Source organism: Pararge aegeria, chromosome 8 (assembly GCF_905163445.1).
Source record: "Pararge aegeria chromosome 8, ilParAegt1.1, whole genome shotgun sequence".
Classification (NCBI taxonomy): Eukaryota; Metazoa; Arthropoda; class Insecta; order Lepidoptera; family Nymphalidae; genus Pararge; species Pararge aegeria.
The window spans coordinates 6,231,997-6,258,200 of NC_053187.1; the positions used below are offsets into that span (position 1 = coordinate 6,231,997).

The 26,204-nt window shown below is 33.5% G+C and overlaps 1 protein-coding gene across 1 annotated transcript in view; it reads right to left on the bottom strand.

The window, feature by feature from the left end:
• Window positions 1–4,230, bottom strand: part of LOC120626102 (GATA-binding factor C-like) — a 138,086-nt gene extending 133,856 nt beyond the window's left edge. The window contains exon 1 of the mRNA XM_039893395.1: window positions 3,990–4,230. Within this exon, the coding sequence (XP_039749329.1) occupies window positions 3,990–4,230 (241 nt within the window). The remainder of the gene's footprint in view (window positions 1–3,989) is intronic.
• Between the last annotated feature and the right edge of the window lie 21,974 nt (window positions 4,231–26,204).

Sequence of the window (26,204 nt, forward strand, 5' to 3'; positions counted from 1 at the left end):
AACACATCAGCCATGTGTTATTTAGTAGGCAATATAAGCTATACCTACAAATAAATAAAAAGGAACTGGTCCGGCACTTATTTATACCTATCTATACGACACTGCCATCTTAAGAATGCATCTCTTACCACAAGGTGAGATAGTCGTCAAGGGCCAACTTGTAGTGGTCTAAGAAATACAGAACAAACTTGAACCCTCTAAAACTTTGGATCCCATGTAAGAACGTAGTTATAAAGATTGACCTCTCAAAAATCGTGTAAGGCCTTTGATAAGCCTATTCGAATAAAGAATTTCTGATTCGGTTTGAATTCATTAAAATACTTAAATCCAACAGTGGACTTCTAACTGTTAAGGCGACAACATTAAAAAGGCTTAGATAGTATTTCATTTTCCAAGAAGTTCAGTCTAGTCGTGAATCTCGGCCGCCGCGTGATAAATAATTTTATCCATGCCATCAATCGCGTTACCAAACTATAAATTATTGGATGAGCGTCAAATAGACTGCCTTGTATCGGGTTACGAGCCATTACTATGTTGAGATATTCAAAGTCAGAATTGCGTGCTCCAGTCCAAATTATACATATAAAATGTCTATCCATTAATTTCTTTTTTAAAATAAATAATAAAAAAATATACTACGAAAAAAACACACATCACCATGTGCCCTAAAAGTAAACGAGTTATGAGTACCTTCATAGATGACTGATGAATATGAATTTATGAATAATATATAGAAATAAACACCCAGACACTGAAAAACATACATGTTTGTAACACAAACATTTTCCAGTTGTTGTAATCGAACCTAAAGCCTTGAATCAGAAAGCAGGGTCGCTGCCCACTGCGCTCAATAATATTGGCCGAATTGATGTCCCACTGCATTTCGTAAGCCTTCCATCTCATGGGAAGCAGGGATACAGAGCTGCATGTTCCATGATTCTCAAATAATAACAGATATTTCTTAAAGCCAGAAGAAAAAACGCTAAAGACTTTTAATCTGCATGTGGTGACTAAATGGTCCACCATACGTAAAAAAATTATACTACAAAAATATCGGAACTTGTTAATCTACAGGATATTCTCTCTTAGTTGTAAGCTTTATTATGATATAATATCTTAATAGTTGATGTTAAAAATTATTTAAATATTAATAGGTTTTCAACCATCATTTTTAGACCTAGAATAATAATCCTTACAAAAACGAGATAAACCATGACCTTTATAGCTGGCCATTTGGATATATAGTTTAGGAGATAGTGTGAAATTTAAGTATCGCGGAAACGCGTTGATGCGTGAAGGGAATTTACGTCAATTCATAAAGTAGGCAATGCCAATTTGCTAGTAAATGTAAGCCACTGAAAGAAGGTAGCAACATGAAAGTAAAGCCGTTACTACATTTTAAAAGTGTTTTCTAATAGAAATTGAATTAGTTATACTTGTAATTATTATCGAGGATTATTAAAACACGCAACTAACTTATCTGTATAGATACGTATCGCTTATAAATATATTTACCTACTTATGTGCAGTTATCGTTTTGTTAAGTGACGAAATTTACTTGGCGATATCAATCTCAAAGTGTCGTTAAGTTTAGTTCCTACTAAATGTTGAATGCAATTTTTTTTATAGTTTACACGAGATGAAGTTTTGTTTTAAAGGTACCTAGTAGAATAAATTGGGACGTACATTTAAGCGAAAAGAATCTTAAAGTACAAGCTTTTTTAGCTTAAAGCCATTTGAAGAAACTTACATAAGCTCAATAGAACACTACGAAATCTATATCGGTGTTTTCATGCTAATATTATAAAAACTGGTTTGTTTGTTTGTTTTTTTGTGTTTTACCTTAGACATTGGGCTAAACCGCAGGACTGATAAATATTGGCAAAGAAATAGCTCCCACCCTGGAGGTCATAGAATATATACCTATTTTATTTGCTATATTCATTACTTGTTTTTTTATGGTCTTTATAAATAAGCACATTAGGGTTTAGCTTATTTGTACAAGATTTTGTTAACAAGTAAGGTATCTATAATTATAGAGTAGGTTATTTTTTTTAATTCGTGTAATTCGAGGAATGTAATATGCTCGGAAATACAGATTATAAAAATAAGACATTACAGTTTATTAAATAAATAAAGTTAATACAATTATGCGGTGGCCGTGAGCGAGACTTGCGAGCCCGCTCGTAAAATGTTAAGTGAAAACGATCCGCGTTGTCATCGTACCGAGTTTATACACACCTCAGCCAACTTAAAAATATGTTTTATTACCTTTTTTAACACCCACAAAGAAGACAGGACAAAGCGCATATAAATAAAACAACAAAATCGCTCGGAAGCGTTGAGCTTAATTCAATAGAGTTTTCAAAACCAAACAGTTTTTTCCCATTTTCAGTGGCGTAAATGAACAACGCAATAAAGATATGAGGATCAATGTTTTACGTAATTTTATAGTACCCAATCGAGTCGCCCGCTGCCGTCGACAAATGAATTTCCCAAATTTAGATATAATCAAACGGTACAAGGAGCCGCATCGTGCCTGTGGACATAACACGATAAGAGACTGGGTTTACAAACAGGCTAAAAATTTTGTTGGACGAACGCGTACATAAAGTATGGGGCATTACTGCTGTGAACGCGACAAAATCGATTCCGAGTTCCGATTCCACGAAGTGACACAGTTTCTTAAGTGTCACATCACTACCGACACACCGCTTAATAAATTAAAGGGCATAGGCCGCATGCCAATCTAGTCTTTAAGGACCACACTCTAGACGGTGTTTTGTACGCGTTCGGATGAGTAGTTAATTTATAAAAAAGAGCCACCTGTCCCCACGAAAAACTTTATAGCGGCCATAAAATTTAAACCTCAAAAGACAAAAACAAAAAGTATAGAGGGTTTTTTTTTTCTTTTACGGTCGGGCCCCATTTTAGATCGTGTTTACCTAAGCTGTCACCTTACAGAATGGCGATTTTGACTGGTCGAAGCCGGTGAATTAATTGTGGAGTTTTTGGAGAGATATCGTCTGATGTGCGATAAGGTTTGGCGGATGGCTGCCGACCATCCCGGTCCGCAATTTGGTTTGAACACTGACAGTTCCCTTAGCGGAACACGAGCGCGCTTAACATATTTAATTGTTATTACGCTCAGTTCTGCTAAGCTGCTTTGTCTTAGTTTAAATTAACGTTATTTATAGCTATACAAAGAGGTAATTTTATACTTGTAAATTAGGCGTAAAAGACACGCCAATTTTAGTTACACAATTCACAATTAATGTCTCAATACATAACTCAATTTGTGAATTTGATGAACTTCACGCTTCACACCCGCATAGTAATAAATTTTATAAATACCTAGGTGCTATCTAAGTAGGTGCTTCTATCTTCTCATTCTCTCAATCTAATTTTTTGACTAGCTCCTAAATGTTACCTAACCTGGTTCCAAAGTTTACTCTCTAGTTTTATAAAAAAGGATTTATTTCAAAATAATAAAAAATAATAAATAACTAAAAAGTGTACTTTTTATTTCTAAACGGTTTCAGTAATAACGTTTTATTTACTGCTGTTTTGTTCCACCCTCATTGAAAATCGTCATCAGCTTTTTACCTTTATTGAAACGGCACCAACGGACACCATCCAACCAATCAGTATAGAATGTGATTTCAAGCTATGAAATATCAAATTATATATTGGTAATTCAACAACAAGTTTTGCTTGCATCCTTGGTACCCAAACCTAGATAGGTATTTGTAAATTTTACAGTACAAAACTTCCTTGTTGAGCAAATCCAACAATAACATCAATAATGGTGCCAATTATTTTGTACATAAATCTCTTAACTGAACGAAATTAACATGTATCTACGGAAAACATCGTGAAAACAGCACTACTTTTAGATCTGTAATACTAATTTAGCTAAAAGATTTGTATAACAGAATTATCTGTTCTAGAATAAAAGGACTCAAGAAAATATAGGTCAATGAACTTACCGTGGGAGCCAACCGCTGGCGAGTAAGGGGCGTGCATTTGCTGGTGGTAGTAGCGGGCGCGACTGTGGTGGCCGCCCTCCAGCGGCGAGTGGAAGAAGCCGTCCCCGTTGGCTTCGGAGCCGACGTCGCCGCCGGCCGGGCTGCCGTTGACGCGGCTGTCGTACCAGCGCTGCTGCGCCGCGCCCGCTCCGCCGCCCTCGCCGCTCATGTCCATGACCGCTGCCCCGACCTCACAAACCATGCATCGCTTTTTGCACACGCACTTTAAGTCCGCACCCCTATCCGCATTTCAAAAGTCAAGCGCCGATGAGTAGCACCACAGGACCGTCGACCCAGTTATAGAGTGCCAGCCTGGCTCAGTCTTGACATCATCGGAGGCGACCTCACGTTCACGCGACACTCGACCGTTTCATACCCGTATCTGTAAAGACGGATAGCGATTAAAAAATATACCCCGATAATTAGGTACGTGCGTGGCGGGCTATTTTCGCAACATCAAAGAAAAAAATCAGTAAAATAATAAGTCGGTATTATGTCAAAAAAGAGACAATCAATTAAGATAAAAATGGTGCGCTATCAAAAGACGTCCGTGATATCGATACGCTCCCAATTTGATTAACTGATATACCAAACAACACTTGATATGGCTGCGATAAGGTGTAACCGCGCATTAAGCGTTGTTAGCCAACCGAGCACAGATTTTTATTACAACTATATATACACTATCCACTAAGGATATCTCTACATTAAATCTATAAATAGAAATATCCTAAACATTTCTTTCTAAATCATGAAGTCTTTAGTGCGGTGTGGTGATGGAAAATCAGTTGTCCTCACCTCCTCACGTCATCCTCAGGGACGAAAATGGTATAACCTAGAAATAGGGAAAATGTTTGACGGCCATTTGGCGCAGTGGGCAACCCTGCTTTCTGAGTCAAGGCTGTGGGTTCGATTCCCACAAATGGAAATGTTTGTGTGATGAACATCAATGGTTTTCAGTGTCTGGGTGTTTATTTGTATATTATAAGTATTTATATATATTTTTCATAAAAAATATCATCAGTCTTCTTAGTACCCATAAAACAAGCTTTACTTGCTTTGGGGCTACATAGCCAGGTGTGTATTGTCGTAGTATATTCATTTATATATTATTTTTATCGAGGTTTCAAGAGTCGAACATACTGTTATTGTTTGTGTTGAAATAGATGTTTCAGTCTTGAAATAAATTAATTTAGATTTTTTTTAAATTTTGGTTAGAGACTGCTCTAATAACATAACTCAAATATAATAATAACCAAAGCAATGTCTTGTATTGAAATATAGGCATATTCTTTGTAAAAGCGTGCAATGTATAGAATAACTATAATTTAAAGATAGATTCTGTGAAATAGCTCGTACCCACTTAGTAGGTGTAAAGACACGCCTCGCGAATAAATAATCAATTTTATTTATTCCAGTAGGTATCTGAAGTCTGTCGAAGATTTTTTACAATTTAAAAAATCGTTATATTGCTCCTATTTTAATTTAAAACATTATATTTAAATTATTCGAGCATGAGAGCACTAAGCACACATCAACACACTTAACACATGCACACATTTTAAGTAGCCTATTTTATATTTAATCACAAAAAATAACCGACTCATGCTAAGCTGAATATTGTGAAACATGTTACGTGGAAAATCTGGCATTCCCCATTTTATTAAATAATATGAATTGAAATGACATCAGCACACGGGTGCTAGAGTCACGCCTGCTTTCAAAAGGTGAGAAAAGGACTAAGTAACATTACTATGACATTTCACAGTGATTCCGAGTGCACAGCGTATAGTTTAGTCCTAGGTGTTCAGAGAAAGATTGTGGAATAATGACATGAGTCTCAAATTGAAATGATCTGTAGCTGTAGGCTAGTTTGCTCTGTGAGACTTCACAATAATGTTTGTAAAAATGAGTGAGTGTCAATTCCAATTCTACCCTCATTTCCAACAAACCGCTCTCAGTTTTTTTTTTATTTAATTAATGTACATTCTTTTATATTCTACTGATTGCTAAGTTTAAGCAAATTTAACAAAATAAACTGTTTCAAAGTTAAATCTACAAAATAACAATGTAGGTAGATACACCATATCCGCTTGATAATTGTAAAACAAAACGCTTACTGGCACTTACGCTCGCCTCTATTAATTTATTTGTCTTAAGATTAGATAAGTCAGAAATCCGATTCGATAACATCTACTTATAGATTGTATCGAAGCTAATGTCCAAATTAATACTGCACGATACGTAATGAACGATTCAAATCACTGCCAATTCAAGTACTTATTGTAAATCCCTAACAACTTGCGAAATTTCACTTTTAAATTGCTGTTTCGCTGGAATTTTTGTGACGCAATATTTAAAAAAAAAACTAATAACGAACTATGCAGGCCTTAATTATTTATTTTGTCTGGTTTTCAATAAAGAGCACATAAAAAAAATTAAGAAATCTTCGAGTTATCTTTTGGTTAATCCATGATTAGTGCGTTCAAAGATGAACCCATCATTGCACTTTATAAGTCTCACCGTTCCATCCGTCGGTCATTACCCCATTGCTGATGTAAAAATAAAGATAATTACCCGGCTAAGTATAGAATAGATGTATATATAGTCGGAAGCTATTTCCCAATGAAAATTACTATATAATTAATATAACAAGTGAACACGCATATAGAATTTCCTTTCAGATTTTTACACAATAAGGTAGTTTTCTGGTTATTGAATATTTGTTATCTTAAAAACCATACCATTTATAAGCATGTGATAAAACTATTTTTTTTTTTAATAAGGTCAGATATTTAAATTAGGTATATATTCTTAGTTATTATCAAAAGGTCAAATTTCTAATCTTGCTAGGGATTATAATAACTTTATGATTTCATACACAACGTTTTTATACATTTTTTAAAATTCATTCATATTAAAATTAACTCTTAGCTACCGGTGTTTGATTCGGAGGACGATTAGATTTATGATTACATTATTTGATCTAGATTACAGATCAAAATGATCTGAAGTCTTTACAAAAAAATATACCGTAAAGTACCCTCTCTTGTTTTATCTTTTTATTTTACTAACTTTTAGTACCTATATGCACAGTTTAACAGAATATGAAATGTCCTATGAAGAATTTAATAAACTATTTTTATATGTAAGTATTCTTTGGAATGACAATAAAATATAGCAATTATTGTCAATAGAAGTTCTATTTAAGATCTTAACACAAAACTGTTTCTCACCGATCCGATAACGTAGGTAGTTCAATTCATATCACAACCGCTAAAGCCGCTATCTGACCATCGACTAAAAAAATCATTTCGCAGATAATAAATAGAAATCACATTTATCGCAATTTGCGTCCATTTCGTATGATTTCCTCGTTATATGAATCGATAAGGTGATAAAGTTTGCATATATATAATATCTTACCTATAGCTAAATACGCATCTCTACATTTCTCGCATAGCACTCGTCAACATTTTTACTTTTGTTTATTTCGATTTCCAAAAAAAGAAGAAAGATAAATTAAAGTAGCTTTTGCCCCGTGACTTTGAATGCACAAGGCATTAAAAGTTGCATAAATTACTCGCCGCCTATTTAACTAATTCTAAAAAACAATCAAATCGACACGTTGCTCCGTTGCTGCTTAAAATAACTAAAGAACAAACTTTCGTATTTATAAGTTGTTAGAGAGAAAAATTATTGCGCGAAAAGAAATTTATTAATATCTTTTACGACATGAGTTTGTATTACTAAAACAGTCTTAATATCATCCAAAAATTTTAAATGATTATAGCCTTACACTTCTTTGTCAAATTTAAACTTGGTTTTTACTATTTGTTATAATTTTAATATATTTTACTAAAATTATCGTTCCACTTAGTATGAAGAGTAACTTACTCTTCATAAATATATATGTTAAGTTAGACATGCTTGTTGAGAGTTTGATGTACGAGTAAATGCGGTATGTATCTTAAACCTAGGCCTGCAATTTTTAATAAAACACCCTTCGAAAATATTTTTTAATTTGCAAGTTATAGTAACAAACTTAGTTCCATAACTTAAGAGTTTTTATTTAACCATCGCAAGTCATTCCTTGACTACAATTTTACCTGGTGGTAATGAAGGGTTAAGATCTTAGATTTATGGCAGCTACATTAAAACGTTTCATCGTACCGGAACGCTAAATCGCTTGACGGAATCTTTCTTGGTTGGGTGGTAAGTGTGCCCAAGGACGATGCCTCTCACCAAAAAAAAATTACCTTTAATGGACCTTAAGTGACCTTTTAAATTTGTGTCTTAAAAATAGGCTTTAAAAAAGGAACTTTGGAATTCTTTTTCAGATTTCAAATTGTTTTTACTCGAAAACTATCGCAGCCTGCCAGGATTTCCTTACATGCTATTTCTATAGGAATAACGAAGTTAACTATGCATACCTACCTATGTTTGTGTAGTTAGGCTCCACGTGGAAACTTTATAGCCTTGTATAGTTCCTTGCACCCGTATCGATCACCTAACTAGGTGTCGTGGATCAATAAACCAGTTAAGATCCGAGTAAATTGAGCTGTTAATGCTTATTCAGTATTTTGTTGCTGCATGATTTACCTATAGTTGTGAAGTGTAAACTTATTTATATCTTAATAGGTATTTCAAACTTATACTCCATATAGGTAGTTACGCTTTATTCATGAGGGCATTTACAAGCTCTTTTGAAACGTGCCCGGTACAATTTATTTATAAGTTAAAGCTTATGGTTATTTTCGTTACAAACTTAGGTAAATATGCTAGTGACTTGCACATCATATATGCATAAATACGCTGCCTACCCTGAAATATCAAATAATCCAGGCAAGTTAATCCTTAAGATTTTCAATTTTACTTCTTTGGCCTACCCTGGCACACCACTGAGATATCCCATTCTATATAATTTTCGAACTAAAATTATTTGATTCAATATAGATTTAATACGTAATTCTGGAACTATAGTCATCAAATCACTTGCAAGTTTAGTAAATATTTATCTCGTGGGAGACTTTGGCGTCTAGTTACCAACCTACAAACAGTTAATTTTACTTTCAGATACAAAGCCGCGTCGAAACTGTTTGGGAAGTTTATTATAAAAAGGAAACGTTTAACCATTATATCTTACTTCTAATAGGACATACGGATAAAATACATACAACTTAGAGTTTTTCGATAAAAATCATATGATTCCTCTGCACATGGGACAACCTCGTCATAAACGGCTAGACCAATTTTGATAAAATTGATTGCATATGTTTTCCCACTCAAAGAATCCACCTTCCTGGATGGTCCCAGATAGTTGGTGCTGCTATTACATTTCAGGATTATTTTTTTTGCATTTCATACAATAAATTTTAAATGCCTTACAAAAAGGCTGCGAAACTAATACAAGGTCGGCAAAAGTAACAATATCGTTACGTTATCAAAGATAACAAGTTTAGACTTATTTGTGATTTACTGCACTACTCTTCTATGACGTTCGCATTGACTCAAATTCAAATTAAACTGCCAAAGTTTCCCTCATGTCAGACAAAGTTTTAATGGTCTCCAAAGATAAAGATATTTAGAGAACACATACTACGCGAAACTACTACAAAAACTTCCACGTCGGTTTTTCCTTTGAATTCGTGGAAATATTTTTTTCCAGACTAAGAAGTAGCCCTTGTCCTTCCACAGGATGTAATCTAGCTCTTAACCAAATTTTATAAAAAATGGTTTCATGGCTAAGAAGTAAAAAGGTGAAGTGATTTAAAACCATTAACCAAATACCGGCTGAGTGAGAGTTCCCCCAGTAAGATTCCGTACCAAGGTGCAATATGAAACACTAGATACATTGTACCTATTAGAAATAATATAAAAGTCAAGCAAAAAAAACTCCAAAAGCAATGTATCTTGTATGGAAACCTCCCTTTCATATTTAACTTTTACAAATTCTTTTTCTTGCGTTAATACAAATAAACACGCTGCGAAAATTTGTTTCTATTACAGTTCATGAGATACTCCCTGCTGACAGACAGACGTGCAGATAAACAGTGGTAGTGGAGGCTTTAGGGTTTCTCTAAATGCTTAAAAAGAACAGGATGTATGAGTATCGCTAGACACCTTAAACCTTTCTGTGTGACACTAGTTATATCTTTTTTGAACAACAAAAATCAAAATGTTGGCTTTTAGACACCATATTTAGGTATGTGTGAAAGTCCGTACATTTCTTGTCTTTTTTAGTCTTTCGAATTAGGTACTTATTTCTATTGTTTCATTATCAGGAAGGGTACTCTAAAAGTCTGCTTAACGGCCATTAATTTTATCTACATACGAGTAACTATCCACTTATTAAACTAAATTAAATAAATATATAAACTCCCTGATGCTATTTTACGACTAGATAGTAACATAAACTTTCCCGTAAATAACCAAATATATTATTCAAAAGAACATCAATAGCAACGCCATCAATCGGGCATTATCTAACAAGTTATATAACAAACATGATGTTACACCCGGACGGTTATCAGTACTTATTAAGATTAGGCTAACTCCCAATTAAGATAATTGATTCCACCGCCGCCGGTATGGACCAAAAAAGAAACATGTCCAACACAATCTCGACCTTTTATCGGATGTGACGCCATAAGTACCGAACAAAAGGTTGCTAAAGGTTTCTTATAAAATACTCTATTTTTTATTTAAGTTCTAAGAACTTAGAAAATACCATATAACCTAAAATATTTTTATTATATTTCGGACTTTTTTGTTAAAAGTAAATTACTGCGCTGATTCAATAATTATTTATTTGGACTAAATTCTTTATAGGTAATAAATTTAGAGTCACCTTCATCTACTTATAAGTAGCTTTTAAATCCAACTGTAACCAATAAAGGAATTTTTAACATCTTGAAACAAAGAAGATAATAGGAAAACTATCTAAAACTATAATGCATAGAAAAGATAAAATAAAAGAGTTAGCAAGTGTTCCGTATATTTATTAAACTTAAAAATAAAATTTTTTGACTAACATAGGGGAATATCTATTATTACCTGAGCTTGCTTAAAAGAAAAGTTGATATAAATAAGGTACATTTTAGGGATAATTATTATATCTTTTAACTTCTTGTTATGTTCCTTCTCCATTTTATAAATATTTACTTAAATTAATAAATGATTTCTAAAATTCATATTGAAACTTATTTTAAGTATGTTTTACTTAAGACCTTACATTTTAAGCGTACAACTTTACAAGAATTTCGAGAATTATTTTCGACTCGACTTTTACTTTTGAAAAAAAAATAACATAGCATTATAATAACTGAAACTCTAAAGTTATGTTATGTTTAAATTTTTGAAAAAGTCTCTTATATTAAGAAAAAAACATGTCTTAAAATAAGGTTCTCATTGTGCTAATGCAAAATATTACCTTCGTAAATTGTTTAGTGCAATAATTCAAGTGGTGTAAAAATAATATCTTTGCATTTTTTTTATGGTAGGCATATATTATAATTTTTAATAGTGTTTTACCTACACTTAGAATAAATATCAAGTTTATAAATTTAAAATGCATAATATACATTTTTTAAGAACCGACAGGAGAATGCCAGAGAGCCGCAGGTTCAAATCCTTGCATTGCAAATGCATTTTAAATTTATAAAAAAAATCTATTTGAATATTAAATTATATGCTAGTTTTGATACTCCCGTTCTTGTAGAGTTAGAAAAGTTTTTTTTGATAAGATCACTCAAAAATGAGTGTGACTCCATTCTTGGGTGATCTATAACAGAGATAGGACAGTACCTAGATGAACCGTTTAAACTAAAATACGATGTGCATTAGAGGTTTTTGTATAAATAACAGTACCCTAATTTACTCTAAGCGCCTCAAACATAATCTTGAAGCAAAGTGGCCCCACTTAATTCGCTTCATAACTGACATTAAATTGATAGAGTTTGATCGATGGATTCCAACACGAGCAGATTCAATAAATTATTTGGACTCCTTTATACCTACGCTTAAAACTTAAGCGATTGTTTATCCGTATGTTTACATATCATTAGAGTTGGCTCAACCACTTCACCACCTATCTTGATGAATTTGGCGAGCTTGCACCCTAGAGATGTACATAGAATTTTTATCCTGGAAAAACTAATGTGGGATTTTTAAAAACCCGACGAAAACAAATGTATTCGTGGGCAACAGCTAGTTTAACATAAAAGTCCTATGGAATATAGATTCACAATCACACCTCATAGGTATATATTTCCTACAAAAGAAAAAAAAAGTACTTATGTGAGTACAAATTGTTTGTTCTTATCTATCATTAAATTTGCAAAGATATATGTAAACCTTAACACAAAATTCATGAATTTATTCATTAGATGTCATACAAGACGTAGATGTTTATCATCATAATATAAGGTGTCAATTATTCAGAATTCATCAATTTGTGTCTAATTCAATAACTATATGTTATGAGAGCATCCTTGACAGGTTATGGCAATGGTTTTTGCACCAACTTAATGGTTATAACCAGTTGATAAGAAATGTAAACAAAATAAAGTTCAACAATTTTAAAATACAATGAAAAACGGATATTTTTTATATTAATTATCCATACCGGTATTTTTGGAGTCTTTAAAATTCATTTTACTTAACACTAATACGTCCAAGGCTTTTAAATGTTTATAAATATATTTTTCTATTTTTGTATGTCAAGACATTATTTGTTTAAGGAATGATTCTGACCGCAGTTCTTCCTACAAGTAGCTATGTCACAATTTTTTAATTTTTCATTGATGGACCAACAGGATATTGCTCCTACATATGTATGTCCGGCGGAAACGTGTACATACGTAACGCACACATATACAGCTTATCGAAGGTTAATCGATGGCAGCGTTTGCGCATCTCGGACCGCATTCAAATTTCGAACGACTGTCATGGCGTCCGATCGTAACGTCCAAAAACTGAATGATACGAAAACTGTGACATTGACATTGATTTGTTGATGCTTTTTATTTAACTGTAACACAGCTTGGAGTTCCTGGTACACTTGAAAGCAAAAAATCCATATGCAAAATGCCTACAACAATAATTTGATATCAAGATTTGTATCATATTAACTGTACCTAACTACATACAGCTAACAATGAATGTCCAGTTTTTACGTCAATATATCATCATTCTATAAAATAAATTGCAAATACTGCTCTACAATTATATTTTACTTTCTGTGTCCATATTTTTAGGCAGATTTAGGGGCACTTTTTTCTGCAATAGACTTGCAAATTTCGACGAAGAGGCAATAAGACCACTTTATAAAAATTAAATTAAATTTGTTTTATCAACTTAAGTTCATGTTTATATTTCTCACTAGAGATTAGCAAATTAATTTATCTTATATAAGTTATTATAATATATTGTGCATTTACTATGATTTTTTTAATGTAATATTGGGCATAAAATGACATAATTCAAAATTCAAAATTCATTTATTTCAAGTAGGCCTAATACAAGCACTTTTGAAACGTCAAGTCTGTCCGTGTGTAGTGACTCTACCACCGGTTCGGAAGGCAGATTCTACCGAGAAGAAGCCGGCAAGAAACTCACATACTTTAAGGGCCTACTGCATTTTATGGGCACGAGGTTATATTAAAATGTATATACAAAACTTTGAAAGCGACGGGAACTTAGTCTCAACAAATAAGATAATTTTACAAGTTCGTTAAATAATTTTCTGAAATCCCTATAAATATTATACCTACTTATGTTAAATTTAAAAATAGGTATAAATTTACTTATTTTGGTAATACAAATTTAAAGGTGCTCGTTTAACTCTAATGTATGGGTAACAACTTAAATCTGTTTTCAACTGACTACGGGTCATGCGCTCATCTAAAATTTTAGATTTCATAATCTTAATATATATAAATCTCCTGTCACGATGTTTGTCCGCGATGGACTCCTAAACTACTTAACCGATTTTAAATTTAATTGGCACACCGTGAGCAGTCTGCTCCAACTTAAGAGATAGGATAGCTTAGATCTTTAATTATAGTCGCAATTTTATTTTATTGCAAATTATTTGGCTATAATTAATTGACAGTCACATGTTATACATATATATAACTACTATACTCATTTAAGGCTTAGCGATACTGAATAATTTAAAAACAAAATCAACCGCAGACGAAGTCGCGGGCAACAGCTAGTTGTACCATATATCTTTAGGATCAACACTAAATAAATTTAAGAAAAGAACGAGGTGTGCCGTTGCGTTATGTAAACAGAGCATTGACACTTTGTTATTACCTATCTAGTGAGACTTTTTTATAGATTTTCTTTCTTATGGTATATAGCTTTATTTTTCTACACTAACGTTATTTAATATATTTATTCCTAAAGCTTAACGAAATGACCATGAGTTTGCAAGCGGTTTAACAATGCAGAAATCAAGTTTGAAGCACCCTCTTTTAATTTGGTTGGTGGAATATAAACTGTGCGTTTGGATGTGAAGTTTTATAGCGATGTTTGTGAATGCGGAAGTTAAATACTGATTATTTTGGTAGCGATCCGTTTTATATCAAGTAGTCTACAAAACTTCATGCACAGCCTTCTTGCTACATAATCTACCGTCAAAATCGGTTAAGTCTATCCTGCGTTTAACTTTAATGTAGATTTTACGTGAATTCCCGCCAAAATCGTTATAGGTTTTTTTTTTATTCCAAGCATTAGCCCGAGTATACACGATGACAAATATTCGTAAAAATATGCGGTTTTCGTAATAACAGAATGAATCTTGAACATTTTTTTATCTGTAAAGATAAATAAACAATGATATTTTATTTCACTATAGTTATGATATAGTTTTAACTTTTAATGTAATCACTGAATGTATGTGCTATTTCAAATGGATTTAAGCTGCAGTGATTCGCATATACAAATATTTTACTTACACTAATAACGACGTATTGTATTTTTTACTAACAAAAAAATATGAGACTTGATGCCTAAAATATAGATATATTTAATGTAATATGGCTACTTTTAAAAGTATTATGATATAAGTACCAATCATGTACTAAATTTATTTAAAAAAGGCAAATGATAACTTTTAGTTACCTCACTATTTACGATATTGCAATACAATTGTATTATAAAAAAAATCTTCAGGTACAGCGTACAGTATTTTGTATTTTAATTTAATTTATGACTGGAAACTAGTTTTAATTCAGTAATCCTAGTTTAACACAATAAATGTAACGCACTGATTATTTAATAAAACGGGTATATATAATATTACTTTTATTATCATATGAATTATATTCTACCAATGATATTGGATCTGTTTTTATCGTGAATAGATATCAAGTAGGTAATTTACAATCTTAATGACATACCAACCATTCAAATCTGCGAAATAAATTTATAGTTATGAATGCCTACTATTAATATAAATAGTGACCTACCTATGTTGTAGAAATATAAAACAAGTTTAGTCTAATAAGGATCATCAAAACGTAGGCGGGAATGTATTATCACACTCGCTTTTAAAATCTAATAAATATAAACTAAGATTTACTTAAAATTCAAAATAAATTAATTTTTAAAATAAATAAGTAAGTAATAATAATTTATATAAATAATAAGTAAAGAAAATAAGCTCAATTTTTATAATTAAAAGTCTTGAAAAGATGTTTACTTAGATGCTTTGGAAAGGTTTGTTGGTATTTGAAGAAATTCACAAAAATGTAATAATGGTTGTGATTTAAAAATCTTGCTCTTATTAAGGTCATAAGTATTTATTCAAACAACAGCATATCCAAAATAAAAAAATTCAAAAAACGTTTGCATTTCTGTATGTCTGTTCGTCCTAATCTGCTAAATAGTTCAAGCTATTTTGACGTTGATTCCATAGACAAATACAGAACCTCACAAGAAGTTGTCTAGGCTACCTTTTTACGAATTGGAGTGAACTAATTTATATACAACATGTTCAAAAGGAAAGCAGGTAGTGCTCAACACTACAGGATACCGCGGGAAGAACTAAATTATTCACTGCTAGTAGGTAACTTTTTAATTATTTGTTACTGCCACCTCCATATTCTGCGATAGCTATAAATATCTTAATATGGTCATTATTAGATATACACATTTGTAAGTTAGCTGGCTAGCCAATAAGATAACTGTCCCATTTAACAAAATATCCCACATACAAAAAAATTATAGTAGAACATTTACTGGTGTTATAAATCACTTATAAATCACTCATAAAGTTCTATATACAAATGCAATGTACCTATGTAGGTGATAACATGAATATAAAGAGTGGTTAACTTAAAACTCAAGCTACAAGAGTTCAAAATGTTAGAAGTCCACGACTAATTTGATACGAGCCCCATTTGATTAGGCAATCATTGGCAATATTAATCTATAATTAATATATAAAGTAAGAAGAAGCCAGATACATATGTAATATAACTGTTTATTAACATGTAAATAGGGAAACTGAGTACCTATTTGGAAACTCATAAATTAGACTCTTAACTTATTAACAATAAGACAAAAGCCAATTCGCTACCGTATTCATATTCCGACGGACAGTTTTGTAGAGTTCTTTGGACTCTATATTTCTAAATTCATCATCAAATAACATTGTATTTGATTGAGATATCATTATTTATTATAAATTACGTCAGCTTAGTGTGTTACTTTTATGTACTATGTAAAAATAAATAAATATTTTGGAATTTAATATCCAACCTACCTAAGTTGACAGAAGTCTCTTAACATAGAATACAGAGTGAAAATGTTTATGCAAAGTGTTAAGTTACAGTTGTTGAAAATAAATTTAATCGCACTAATCTATTTTAGAGATTGTAGTGATCTATGATACTTGTCTCTACATTTGTAGAGAAAAGTTGACTGCTGTTTTACTCTTATTATCCTAATAAATGATGAACGTTTATCTAATGTAAGAGAAAATGGGTACCTTAAATGTCCTTGTCTGATGTGAATCACTGAAATATCGTTCACTATCACTAATAATCACTGAATAATCATAACACACTGAAATCATACGCTCCATTCCGTTAAGTCCATTTTAGTTATACGCAACATCACAGGTCACAAGAAATAAATATTATATTTATTTATTAGTAGATATTGGGTTGGTGAAATGTAGATGTTTAGATAATGGTGTTTTGAATTAGAGTAGTTTGATAGTTCATTGCGCAGGCGCGGCGCGACAATATAAAGCGACCGCACGTGAAGCGGCGTCGTTGGGACGCAACCCGACACTAAACCCGTCGTATGACTTTTTGTACAAACGCGCGCAATCGGCCGCCCTCGGGTGCACTCGGCTTAACCGATTGCCGCTCGGATATATCCGCCATCCGATTGGTGGAAATCTACGTCGGGCGGCCAACGAGGGCGGGACAATACTACGCGATGGGAGTGTTCTCTTTTTAAATTTTCTTTTTCTCTTTTTGGGCGGGCGCGCAGTGGTGTGCGTCAGTCGACGCTCTCGCGCCGCGAGTGATGGATGGCGGGAGAGGAACAATGGAGGCGATTTTTACTATATTTTGTTATGAATAACGCTAGGCCGTCGGCTCGGCAATACCTACTTGAGATTAATTGTCAATATTTCACTGAATATGGGTTATAAAGGAATGTTGTTTTATGTTCGAGTACGCTTACTATCTTTGTATGAGAATAAAAACTTTCGCAAGCAATTCAGGGATTCGTATAGCTCATTTGAATCTGTATTGATATAAGAAGATGATGATCCTGATAATTATTGCTTTTTTGCTCTTTTACTCAAAAATAGAGTGTGCCGTTACCTTCAATAATATTTTTTTTAATTAAATTTTACTAAACATTTCTAGTACCATTAGGAATATTAAATTGAATCATTATCAATTTTATTAAAGTAACGTTTAAATCACAGAAAAATATCTTACTGAAAATATTTTAATTATCTTAATATGTATTAAGTAGGTACCGAATTAAAAAGGTAGTAGGAAGCTATATTCGAAAATTATATATATATATATATGTGTATATATAATAATAAGAAAATAATAGTAGATAGTATACCTAAGTTACTTTGTAAATACCAAGTAACTTAGGTATACATACTTTCAAATGTCTAGATAATTCAGGCAGGTTAGGTTACTAAATAAATAGAGTAAAGCAAAGAAATAGTGAAACAGCATTATTATCTTATTAATTCGTAAGGCAACTCGGCCTTTAACCATTTTCTTTAGTCTATGTTTAAATCTTGTTATTAATCAAAAGATAAGCTATCAGACAATACTGCACGGTAGAAATTTGCAAATAATGTAATAATATCTTATTTTCTATGAACTCTAAAAACTACGATACTAACGGGGTAGATACCTTATACATTTAATAATCTTAAATTAGAGATCGCATTGATACTGCAGATGTTTAAAGGGCTCCGTTAAATCTTAAATCACATTAAACTTGCACCCGCTATTTATCTTCAAAAAACCCATATATTTGTTACTCTTGCGTAAACATTTTTCAGACATTTTAATAGATTGAGGGGTTATGCCAGTTATAGTACCTACTACCAGTTAAAAATATTCATCAACTACTAGGCACAGGCCGCCTGTTTCCGGGCGGGCCAATCCACATTGAACCCGCCACGCTGGTTCAATGTGGATTGGCGTCGAATAATTTCCTAAATTTATTTAAATGCAAAAAATATAGTTATGTAGAGGTAGAGATAGCATGAGACGGCTTTCTTTGCTCCACAGTTTAAGTCAATAGTGGTATCTATGGTGTTTATTTCAGGCAAGTTATAAAGTATTTATTTTAGGGTTTTAGGTTTCTGTACCGGCTATATAGCAATGTCTTTTCCTAAGCTTTCTCTATCCGTCTATCGGTCCGACCGACGGTCTATCAGTGGGCTGTATCTTATGAGATACCGTAATAGATAAAGAAGTTACAAATCCACTATTTTTTTTATTTCATATCCCCGAAGTTTAATTATCCCGTAAAATCTTCTTAGATTTTTTTGTCAAATTAAGTTTAGGTACATGACGATTTGTCAATGCTATGAACATGAACACTTGTAATATTGACGTGCATTTCAGTCCATGTTTTTTTTGTGGGCTATTTGAAAACATGTACCTAATATGCATTTTGTTAGTGCTCTTAGTAAATAAATAAATAGATAGATTCAGTCGAAATTTTCACAGAATGTATACTTTCATTGCTATTGTAAAAAGAGATAAAATTAAAATTAGATGATAATTACTGGAGGATCCCAAAGAAAAGTATATTACTGTGTACTTTTTGCACCGATCTTAACAATGATAACAATTTATTACTTTGTATAATGTTACACATTACAACTTGGTACGAACGCCTTCGTGTGCAAGTCCTACTCTCAATCGTTTTTGTTTCCGATTTAAAATATATACCTATCCATGTTTGATTAAGTTAGGAAATAGCTGGTTATCAGCATCATCGTATAAACCCATTACCGGCCCACTACAGGGCACAGGTCTCTTACCACAATGAGAAGGGTTAAGGCCGCCACGCTGGCCCAGTGCGGTTGGTGGACTTCGAATGGCCAAGCCGTTAGATCAAGGCTTTTATCACAAGCGAATGATTATTACCGCTCTTTATTTGTATACAATAATCATGAAGTAAAAGATATCTACAAGAAAACAGAAATATAAAAATAGAAGCAGAATACAAAAGTCGGCCTTATCTCTGCCAGCCAACCTGGTTGGTTTCATAACCAAACCAAATTGGTTTCATATCGCCAACCCATATTGACATAGGTGCTGTAAATACCTCACTTACCTACGTATGAGGGAAAAGCGGCCCAGCGGTGGGACACAAACATTAACGGCCGATTGGCGCAGTAGGTACCCTGCTTTCTGAGTCCAAGGCTGTGGCTTCGATTCCTTGAACACGTTTGTTTGTTTGATCATCTGAAAGCCTGATTGCAGACACACATTTTATACAAAGTAAAAACATACACATAAGCAATTTCGATTACAAAATGGTGCTTGCAAAGGAGGTCTTATCGCTAAAGCTATCCCTTCCAGACAACCAGTGACGTTAGGAAAGACGAAGGAGGTTTGTGTGATGAACATAAATATTTTTCAGTGTCTGGGTGTTTATCTACATATAATAAGTATTTATGTTACTAAAGTACCCGTAAAACAAGCTACGCTAACTTTGTGGTTAGATGGCGATGTATATATTGTCGTAAAATATTTATTTAGTTACTAATTGGCTAAGGATATTAATTAATGTCTGCCTCTTTGACCTGACTGCCTACGATGCAACGCGGTGGGTAGCAGGATGAAAATTTTACTTATCACAATATCTAAGCGAACGAAATCGCAAGGAATCGCTAGCGTAATATCGTTATGCCAGAAATGTATTCGTAAAACTACTGTAATTTTATCTATGAAAACTTATTGTTGTTGAATATTTTTACATTAATTTGGATGTTAATAATCAGGATGTTAATAGATTAATTATGGTGACGATGATTCATTGATAAACTTCTTCACACAATCGCGGTACTACTTCACTAGACAAGCTGTCACAAAAAGATAAGGATATATGAAACCCGCTTTCTGTGACAGACCTCGTCTGGGGAAGTATTTTCGCCTTGCTTATTTCTGCTGCTAAGCAGCATTGCTGCAATGCTGCGTTCCGTGATGAGCGTTGTTGCCGGTAATTACATACACTTAAGGCTTAACACCTACGCTTAATTGATGGACACGGGCGGCATGTTGCAGGACGTGCTCCGTGCATGCCCTATGAAGTGTTGTAACATGCCTTTGCGTTCTTTTACATTATAATAAATATTAAGCTTTTATTTAAATGTTCGGGTAAATCTTTACGTATTTCGGAACGTTTCTCTTATGTCAGTGGTGACAGTGACATGATCAGCTGTGATGAGACACTGTTGATTTTTGAAACTCAAACTGTCATCCGCTATACTTAATTAAAATAATTATCTGAGATTGAATATCCTTGTGGCTTAACATTCTAAAGCTGGGAACTACGGTGGGATAAGAAGTTGCCTTGCCTTTAGACTACCTGTTAGCAAACATAATTAATTCCTGCGGCTGGCACAGCACTGAAACCTCTGACTGCCTGGAACTTGATGCTGGCCTACCACAAAAGGAGAGTGCGGTACCGAAATACAGTCGAGCTTAGACTGGCCTAGACCTACGCCTTGTTTTTCATACTATTAGTTTCAAATATACTTGATCTTTAAAATTTTGCCGGTATTCTTTATTTTACCTTTGAGATTAAAGAATAACGTGACAGTGTTGCTCTGTTCATTGGCGGTTTTCCACTCAGGTACCATCAGCTTGGTCCGACAATTATTACTATAGTAAAAAAATCCAGGCAAAGTTAATGCTTGACTTCTGTATCATTAGATGGTAAGAAAAGGAACTAATGATAATTACTCGGTTTTGCAATAAGCAAATATAAAAAAATATATGAATAAAAATTAATATATAAATATTGAAATGAAAATCAATTTTATTCATGTAAAAATTTTATGTTTTTATTTTATTTTATTGCAAGGGAAAGTTTATTTTGATATTCGTAATATTAATAGTTATAAAAAGGATTATATCTTAATTTTCCCAAACCTCAATATCATGTAGGTACTCAATATTGAAATAGGTGCTCGTTCGCGACTCAACGAAGTTTGCTATGTTAAGCAAAAAATATATTGAGAGTCTGCTAGAACGTAGTGTAGCAAAAATACAATTAGATTATAAGTATCATCTTTGATCTTCTAGTTACGTTTTAAATCGTTGTTGCCATATGTACCTACTGGAAATCTATACATAAAAGATTTAATCAAATTAATGTAAAAATATTCAACAACAATAAGTTTTCATAGATAAAATTCAGCAACAACTTAAGGCAACTTCTTATCCCACCGTAGTTCCCAGCTTTAGAATGTTAAGCCACAAGGATATTCAATCTCAGATAATTATTTTAATTAAGTATAGCGGATGACAGTTTGAGTTTCAAAAATCAACAGTGTCTCATCACAGCTGATCATGTCACTGTCACCACTGACATAAGAGAAACGTTCCGAAATACGTAAAGATTTACCCGAACATTTAAATAAAAGCTTAATATTTATTATAATGTAAAAGAACGCAAAGGCATGTTACAACACTTCATAGGGCATGCACGGAGCACGTCCTGCAACATGCCGCCCGTGTCCATCAATTAAGCGTAGGTGTTAAGCCTTAAGTGTATGTAATTACCGGCAACAACGCTCATCACGGAACGCAGCATTGCAGCAATGCTGCTTAGCAGCAGAAATAAGCAAGGCGAAAATACTTCCCCAGACGAGGTCTGTCACAGAAAGCGGGTTTCATATATCCTTATCTTTTTGTGACAGCTTGTCTAGTGAAGTAGTACCGCGATTGTGTTGACGAATTAATTAATTAATGCACTTTTCTTGAACTTCATATAAAGAAATAGAAATAGATCCAGTTAGATTGAGTAAAAATTGTATTTTGGATAAATTTGTTATGTTAACATGTATTTTTTTTGCATTAAATGACACTTAATAGATTGGCTTACAGATAGTCTATATCCTGGATCAGCACTATATTAACATCCCACTAAAATTATACATACTAAATGCGTCAGTTGTTGTTCCACGCAGAAACTTATACGAATAATATATAGTCAGGAATAAGGTCTCCTCTCACAATGAGGAGACATGAGTAGCAGAGTGAGTTATAGGATATTAATATATCTGTGATTACATAACTCTCCTATTTTCTCCAGGGAATAATTTTGTCCTGTAGTAAAACACAATTCTCACTCACTCATTTATAAAGTAACATTCCAATTAAATATAAGTAGGTAGGTACTAGGCAGATATATATATATATATTTTAATTTGCCTTATCCCATCCCCATGCCTCTATATGCAAGTTAAGCCGTCGATATTGTGTGATATTCATTAATGTCCGTCAACCAGCGTTAGAACAGCATGGATTTTTTATGCAAATCCCTGTCCTATGATTCGCTCTTCCCCATAAAGGATATGGCCTTAGACCTGATGTGAAGCCCCGCAAGCCTGCTTAGGAGCAGTTAAGTTAGTCTTAGCTCTATATACTATGTTTAAGATATAACTTTTCCTAGAAGTTTAACATAGCTTAGGCTAATGATAAATAACAACTCAGTGTATGCAAGTATATGCATTATATTTTCATTCGATTCAGTGGAGACTTTAAAAGCAGCTTGTACGTAGGTAACACGGAAATAAATAGAGCAAAGATATATTTTCCGTTCCCCACGACACCCACACTCCAAGCGAGCTACCAGTCTGAATAACATTTAACCCCTTTTCAAATGTAAAAGCATTACGGAATGAAAAAACAGCACTTATGTACCCCGCGACGCAGATAAACCATCTCCCGTACAAAGCGTACAAAGATACAATACCTCTGAAAGGGTTCAAGAACGCACTTTTAAATTAACCCCCAACAGCACAACAAGGACTCAACGACCACTCCAGTCACGTATTACTTTCAACCTTCCACGCACTTCACTAGAGATCAAAACACATCACGTTTCCTCGCGTTTGAAAAGCGGCATAAAATATTAGTCGTCGCAGTACCTCTGTTTAAAATAGGGCCGTTTATATTTTTCCTTTTCATGTTATTGTCTCTGGCTGGCAGCGCTTGCAACCGTCACGTTCCAATTTTGAAAAGTGTCGGAACAAAATGGTTGCCGCTTTGTGCTGCCCCCTCGCTCGGCTGCGTTGAATTCGCTAATTTAGCAGATGCTAGCTTTGGCTTTGATGTCCCGGCGTATGATGTTCAGAATTCTAACTACGTTCCATGGAAAAGGTATTTTCCATGTTGTTTTCTCTACAAACGAAAAACAGATGAGCGACTCGCCCTGAACATGATTCGTAATTATTCATACAGCATACCAACGTCAAAAGTATCTTAGCTATAGGTGAGCAGTCATAGATACAACCTTCCATCAAAGCAGGCTGGTAACCAAATTGGAACATCACTGTGCCGTGTTTACAACTCGACATAAAAAATATATAACAAAGGAGCCGAATTTAAATTCCAATCGAACTTTGACACATGTCTGCCACCATAAACAATGAAAATTCAAATCATCGTTCAGTTCGACAGCCGCCGACCTAATGCGATTGTGGCCTGCGCTCGTAGTATATGGCTCTTCATCTATAAATGGGAGCCTTTTCTTTCGCTTTTTCTTCACAAAATCTGAGTCGAGATCGACCGATAAGCTATCTCGTGTGAGATGGTCTCAATATCCACAGATGGCCTTGCTCTTGAGTAATCTCTGTGCTTCGTCGTAGAGATATTTTTGACATTTTTTGCTGCAGTTTCTTTGGAAACGCTTTGTAGTCTAATAAGGACATTATTTTGAAGGGATCACTGTCGGGATCACGCTGTTGTAATAATGTAAACACTGATTGAGTAAAGATAAGTAAGACAATCGAAGTGCTATGAATTGGAGCTTTTGTTGTGGTATGAATTCGTCCCAAATCCAGCGCTAAGTATAGATCGGCTTCGTCGCAGCTGCTTGTTGAAAACTATGTCTCTTATTTTTTTCGAAGTGTCTATATTTATCGCTTATACCTATTACTTATAACAAACTTTCTAGTTCGTTATATTTTATTACAATATTATTTAACTTTCGCAAACTGCAAGGAAGATAAAAAAACAATTTGATCTACAATTCAAATCCAGCATTTGAACTTGTAATTGAAGCGGTGATAGACTAGTGGGTAGAAGTTTGACTTCGGGGGGCCGAGTTCGAATCCCAGCCTAGCCTAACCTATAACTTTTCTTATGTGCATTTTAAGTAATTAAAATATAACTGGCTTCAACGCTATAGAAACCTGCATGACTGAGAGTTCTCCATAATGTTCTTTTTCTTTCTCCATATTTTACCCTTTCGTTTAGTCTAATTTCCTTTTTACGTCTGAACTTTACTTGCTATATTATGGTAGTCTGCCGACACACTTATTACTAGGCCATCATAGACTTATTGTAAAATTTTATTCATGTAAGATCTTGCTATACTGAATTTTAAATTACAACATTTCGCCGCTAAGGTCTAACGCCGACTACCGATTTTAACCAATTTCTAAGGATGATTTATTTCGATAACGGCAACTGGTTAATTTTCACCTGGTTCAACTTAAGAATACACTTCTGCCTATCCCCCTGTCAGATTTCACAACGTAAATTTGACTGGTAGAAAATACAAACATGTAAAGTACAAGTAGGAGGGCTTCCTTCTATACTTTTTAGTAATTAATGGTCATCATGTGAATGCATGTGATCTACCGAGATAAAATGTAACGGATGTAACTTTCCGGCTCATACTTACGAGTATCTTCATGCAAGAAAATTAATTTTGCTCGGGTGCTGTGAGAAAAATGGAAATCCAACAAACACCCTTTAGCATTTATTTTATTAGCAAGTTAAGATTAAGTATGACTCGGCTACTAAACCAATGAAATATTAAATTCAAATATAAATAAAATATAAACAATAAAAAAGCGAAATACTAATCTCTCTCGTGCTGTGTAGAAAAATTTAAACCCAACAAACACCCGTTTTCATTTATATTAACAAAGTAGAAATTAAGTATGACTCGGCAACTGAACCAATGAAATATTTAATTCAAATTGATTTAAAATGAAAACAATAAAAAAGCATAATACTAGTACATCCCTATCTCTATCCCTATACCTATCCCTGTTCCTACTAATATTATAAATGTCAATGTAAGTTTGTTTGTTACGCTTTCACGCAAAAACAACTTAACCGATCCTCGTGAAACTTTGTACACATATTCTTGGAAGTGTTAGAAGTAATATAGGATACTTTTTATCCCGACATTAAGCTCGTTCCTTTGGGAGAGGGGATGAAAGTGTTTGACAATTTTACACCATAACTCCGTCAAATTATAACCGATTTAAATAATTATTTTTGTACTATAGAGGTTATAATATGTATTTAATTTTGCCCAAACTTTGTGTAGAATGTTGTTGGAGATAGAGGACAGAACTCCTCAGCGAACAGCAGCAAATCCCTCATTTAAGGCTTAGCGATACTGGATACTTTA